This window comes from Carassius gibelio, chromosome A10 (assembly GCF_023724105.1).
Source record: "Carassius gibelio isolate Cgi1373 ecotype wild population from Czech Republic chromosome A10, carGib1.2-hapl.c, whole genome shotgun sequence".
NCBI lineage: Eukaryota > Metazoa > Chordata > Actinopteri > Cypriniformes > Cyprinidae > Carassius > Carassius gibelio.
Genome location: NC_068380.1, coordinates 15,862,037 through 15,867,862, shown reverse-complemented (window position 1 = coordinate 15,867,862; position 5,826 = coordinate 15,862,037). Strand labels below are relative to the sequence as shown.

Sequence of the window (5,826 nt, the reverse complement as noted above, 5' to 3'; positions counted from 1 at the left end):
ATTTTTGGAACAGAAATACTCCTTCAAACATACAACTTAATTTTTGAAACTTTGTCCATGTTTAGCATGGGAATCCAACTCTTTAACAGTGTAAAAAACTCAGTATGCATGAAATAGCATTTCACCCCCCCTTTAATGTTTATGTTTTTTATTTTTCATTGTTGATACAACCCAGATGTGTTTTATTAAACAGCATTCAATTTGTCAAAAGACCCACAAGCCATTCTGAATCAGTGTTACAATCATTTACACATCTTAATGGCTTCTAATATACTAAAGTATATTTATAGAAAACTGTTATTGTAAATTGGAATGATTTTTCATATATACTAGTTTTAATAATGTATTATTACAGAACTTAGATTGTTTAGCTGTCATATTAGGGAAATAAAGTCAAGTGTAAATGTTGAGGTGGAATGTGTGCTGTTGACATTCTCAAAAGCTTTAGAACTGTAGGCATGAAATGTTCTTTTCTGTGAGAACATCTGGAACATTCTTTAACTCTAATTGTTTTGCTGGTTGCTAGGTGTGGCTTCAGTTAGATAACAGACTTAAAGACTGCCTTGATATAATACATTAAGTTATGAGACCAGTTCAGACATGAAAATGCCTCAGGCACGTACCACCTTGTACCCACTGCTTGTTAGTGCTACAATGTTGCTCAATAGCACTTGACAGGAAGACAAAAAGTTCATGGAAAGCACGTTCTTTTAATAAAAGAGCTCAAAATAAATACATTATCATACATACATACAGAGGGTTCATTTACACCACTTTTACATATCGGTTTACCTTTTCAGGCACAGCAAATGCAGATGATCGGGAAAGCAAGCCAGTTTCCCATAAAACATTTTAACTGTATAAGCAATGTATATTGTGCAAATTAAATCCAACTCAAATATATTTAGATGTACAATAATAGTAAAAATTCACATTTTACTGCTTCAGCAGCTTGTGCAAACCAGCAAGCACTGTGTCCATTCAAGTATGATGCCCCTCACGGGGGCGCATTTCTGTACTTCTTTGAATCCGCACTTAATCAAGTGGAAATGTGGACCGCGCCAGTGTCTCAGTCCCATCTTAGCACAACGGAGTAACATTTGGCGTTCTTCCCCAGGTCCTGTTTATCAGACGGTCCGTGTGGGCTGGGCCTTCGCATGCCAGGTGTTTCATTCTATGCATTTCATGACCTTTAACCCCAGGCCAAACAAAAATATGCTGAGGATTTGGTATAATGATGGCTCTCCTGCTTGCCGTCACCAGCTGAGGTTCCGGTATTGCATTTTCCACAAGAATGTGGTAGTTTTTACCTTTGTTGTTGTCCACGAAATGCAATTTGCTATTGCCGGGTCGGAACACCACTAGGAACTCCAGGCGCTCCTTTGGGTCCAGATCGGACGGTAGCGACACATTAAAAGAAAACAAGTCAGTCTCTGAAGTTGCATTTGGTTCCCTCACGTAAGTGCATGCAATGTCTTTATGGCTTCGCCATGAGTCAAAAGTTATGCGGATGAAGACAGTCTTGTCTAATTTAACGTTGCAGACACGTACAGTCCCGCTCAACCCCCTTTCACTCAGGCTACAGCTCTCCAACTGCACCAATGTTTCCGTAATTCTTAGACTGTCTACAACAGGTTGTGGAAAACCAAATTTAAGTCGCAGTCTCTTGCTCTGAATGGGCGCTCTAGGCTTTAACTGCTCCTCGGGCTGCGGGGCGTCTTCTGTTTCCAACTCCGAAGGGTCAGCAGTGAAGATGCGCACGGATGTGAGCGGGAGACCTATAGCATCAGCAAACACAACTCGCTTCCTCTTGCGTAGCATTCCAGTGCTAGGAGAGTACGAGGACAGGGAGCTGGCAGAGCTGGATGAAGATAGTGAAGATGCAGGTGAAGGGGGTGAAAGCCTGGCCCGTTGAAGCTCTGGTGAAGACCCACTGGGTGGGGAGCACCTGATAGCAGGCATGCTAATCAGCGCATACATGGCCAGATCCGCTGGCATCACCCGATCAGGTAAAGAGTAACTGCTAAATCCAAATGTTCTGTGAAAACACAGAGGAAAAGCTATATTAGACAATTTGGAAAGTATAGAGACATGCTTGGCTCCAAAAGACAGATCACACCAAAAATATACTCAAAATCTAATTTATAGTTTTGAAAAAAAAAAAAAAAAAAAAGAATTTCAAGTGGATGCCATTTAATTTCTGAATTTCACTAAAAGCAGTAATATAGCAGTTAATAATAATAATAATAATAATAATAATAATAATAATAATAATAATAATAATAATAAAGTAATCTTAAAATTTCAATGATACAATGCTAAATAAATCATTTTTCACTGGTGGTCTCAAACAATGTGGAGCAATGTGACAGTTTTTTGTAATCAAATATCCCAAAAATACATTTTAACTCGTACTGTGACTTCATTAAAAACAGCAAGTTAACTTTCTGTAATATCACATGCATTATTTTGTGCGGAAAGCTATGGAACTTACTTTGTGCAGCTCATTTGTGATTAGAGAGAAGAACGTCAGCTGAAGATAATGGTTGATGGAGAAATATCTACAAATGAAGGGAAAAATGGGTTCAAGTAAATGGCTTCAGAGAAATTCTTAAGATCTGTGTTAATATCTTTACTGAAAACTATTCACTAGAAGCATTATCAAACTGTTTGAAAATGACAGATGTTTAGCAGTAATATTGTTAATATTCAATGTTACATTTATTTATAAAGCACATTTAAAAAAAACTTTTGTAGACAAAAGTGCTGTACATAAAAAAGCATGTTAAAACATGCAGAATTATTAAAAGTCCTTCACTCACCTCTGTTAATAAAAAGATGCGCTGAAATGGATTTTCTTTGAACTTTAAATGCAGAATGGCAGTCGTTGTCAAAGAAATAACGCACAACAGAAGTAGTTATGAGAAGTAAACATCACTGTTTGCCATCGGCTGACCTTCTCTAAAGCGGGTGCTGTTGCTGTTCTAGTGCAGCGCTGACTCTCTCAGAGGCTTTAAAGCGCTCCCGAAGGGGCGTGGCTTATTCCAGACGTCACAACTGTCGAGGAACAGCGTGTCCTTTTATTGATTGATCAGCCCATTGTTAGTTTCAACGAAAGTACTGCAAATTTCTCGATCGCATGAATTCATTATTTAGGTCTGACTGGTCGTTTTTCATTTATGAGCAACAGGGAATAAGAAACAAAACAGATAGCCATGACTCTCTAGTCGACTACTTAAAAAGTTCAGAAGTGAACATGAATCACAGGATAATTTTCTCTGTTTTATGAAAATCTTGAACATTTGTAAAAGTAATTGGAACAAAATTGAGAAAAACTCCATGATAATATGCATTCATTGAATGCACTGTATAATAAAAAAAAATATTGCATTGACAATATAACATAGGCTATGCTATTAACATTAATTATTCTTTGTTTTCTTCGCACTTCGAGTCTCATTTTCCGAGAAAGAAATTAAAGAATATAAGATATAAAAGAATGCACTTCTGTTGACTTTTTGATAATCAAATGTAAGTTTGAAAACTTTAAAAGAGTGAAAATTAGTTCAAAAAGGTGTGCACATCCAAAAGACCAAAAAGTGGATTCAGGTGTAGGACAAATAAAGAGAGAAAAGACGTAGGCTACGCCATTTAGTTTTGCAGCCATGGTTCCATGCACTTATTAAACTATATTTTCTAAATCATTTGATGAATCCAAATTCTTTTCATAACTTTTTGTCATCAGAGTCTCTAGATGCAAAATCTAGCTTTAATTGGACAAATGGTCTAGAAGGAGTTTGAACATGTAAGAATGGTTCTAATAATTTTATGAATGGCACAAAAAAGAAAGAATGGGGGGGGGGGGGGGATTTGGGACCATCCTGACATATTTGGTGTTGTAAGTCTTTACGGTTTTGGCTGTTCACACACTTTTGGGGCAGAAATAATAATACGAAGAAAATCAGTACAAATAGGGCTCTGGATTCAACTGCTTGGAGCTCTGATAATAAATGTTTCTTGAGCATGAAATCAGCATAATAATGATTTCTGAAGGATCATGTGACACTGAAGACTGAAGCTGAAAACAGCTTTGACCTCAAAGAGAGAAAAAAAAGTAATCACATTTAAATTGTTATAATATTAGTGGGTTTCTTAATAAAATAAATGCTGCCTTGGTTGGTCAACATAAGAAAATCTGACCGACTCCAGACTTTTGAATGGAAGTGTGGAAACCTAAAAAATAAAAAATACACAATAAATAAATTATTTCCAAAACAGTTTTTTTTTACCCCCCCCCCCCCAACCATCCCGTGAGAGTGGAAATGAGAATATGTTGATTCAAAAAGCCTTCTGTGAAAACAGAAGAGGGTTCTACAAAAAGTGATTTTACAACTATTTTTCTGTACTACCCCAGACAGCATCATAGTGTTGTCCCATATCCGGACCACATCTGGCCTGTGTGGAATAGATGCGTACCAGATGTGGGCCAGATCTGGGCCAACACTATATGATGTTGTTTGGGACCCTTAACACTGGACGTTTTAAATAGTCTCTCTGCATGCACTATCAAGCACACCCAATTCAGCTGAAGAAATGTGTCAGATTTCCTTTCCCATTTCACTGATAAAATGTCACAAGATGATTTCACTTAGTTCATGTATGCCCTAATAATATTTACAATATGAAGTGACACCTATATTAATCATGTTTCTGTGGAGCTTTTGTCAATCAATTCTGCAATAACAATTCACATGATGGCTGTGATATCATTTTAGTCAAGTTGGGCCAGTTGTTTGATTGTATCTGGTAATTTATGTTCGAAATGTAAATTGTAACGTACAATGAAATGTAAATTAAAAAGCAATTATTATAATTATAAGCAATGACGTCTGAAAAAGATCAACTTAATTAATGTTTAGTCTATCAGACTACATTCATAGTCTATATGGGTGAAGTTTTTTCTAGAGCTTTTGTAGATTTAGTGTCTACTTTAGGATATTACTTTTGCAGGTAACTTCATGACACAAATCATCCTTAACAGATCTCATTCCAAACTCCAGATATTTAACAGGTCTTAGCTTGTGATCTACAGTATTAATTTTTCATTCCTTCGATAATGATAGCACATTACTTTGGACCTCAAGTAGCTTGCTGTTTTTCTTAAAGGGCAACACAAAACACAAATAACTGCTTATCTCAACGTGACCTCAGTGACCTCAAAAGTAGCTCATACAGCAGAATTTCAATATCTAATAAAAATTAGATCTATCTAATGTATAGTAATTGTTTAGTTTGTGCTAATCCAAATTATGTATGCTATGCCATGCAATCATGCACTGTGTGTAAGAGTACATGCCTATCTTGTATCTGAAAAGTCAAGAGCAGTCATTTTTTATAATTAAACTAAAGAATTCTTTCACATGCTATATACACATTTAGAATATTTATTTACTTAGCATTTTCAAAACGCTTTTTTGCACTTTTGAACAGTAACTTGTGTACCAGGTAATATGTGTAACTAATTTGCTGAACAGTTTTTACTAATTAAAATAACTTTGCTAACTTATTTATTAGTGTCTATAGATGATACATGCAAATGAGAATTATGTGAGAATCAGTCAAGTGGTTTAAGACGAAATCGAAAAAGAAGTTTTGCCAACTCAAAATGGCCAACGGACTACAACACATTGTACTAATGTTGTCCACTAGAGGGAACCACAAGATGAGAAATATATTTTTCTATCGGTTTCCATCAGTCTAAATAACACATAAATATTTTTTACAGAGGTAAAAAACAAAAAAACAAAACTGTGCTTCATATCCAAA

At 35.9% G+C, this 5,826-nt stretch overlaps 1 protein-coding gene across 1 annotated transcript; it reads right to left on the bottom strand.

The window, feature by feature from the left end:
• Window positions 1-690: 690 nt before the first annotated feature.
• LOC128021335 (protein phosphatase 1 regulatory subunit 3C-B-like) lies at window positions 691-2,986 on the bottom strand. Its single transcript, XM_052608449.1, has 3 exons — window positions 2,823-2,986; window positions 2,495-2,561; window positions 691-2,038 (listed from the first exon to the last, which is right to left on the bottom strand). The coding sequence occupies exons 2-3, from the start codon at window positions 2,506-2,508 to the stop codon at window positions 1,081-1,083; spliced, it is 972 nt and encodes a 323-aa protein (XP_052464409.1). The 5' UTR covers window positions 2,509-2,561; window positions 2,823-2,986; the 3' UTR covers window positions 691-1,080.
• Window positions 2,987-5,826: the final 2,840 nt, after the last annotated feature.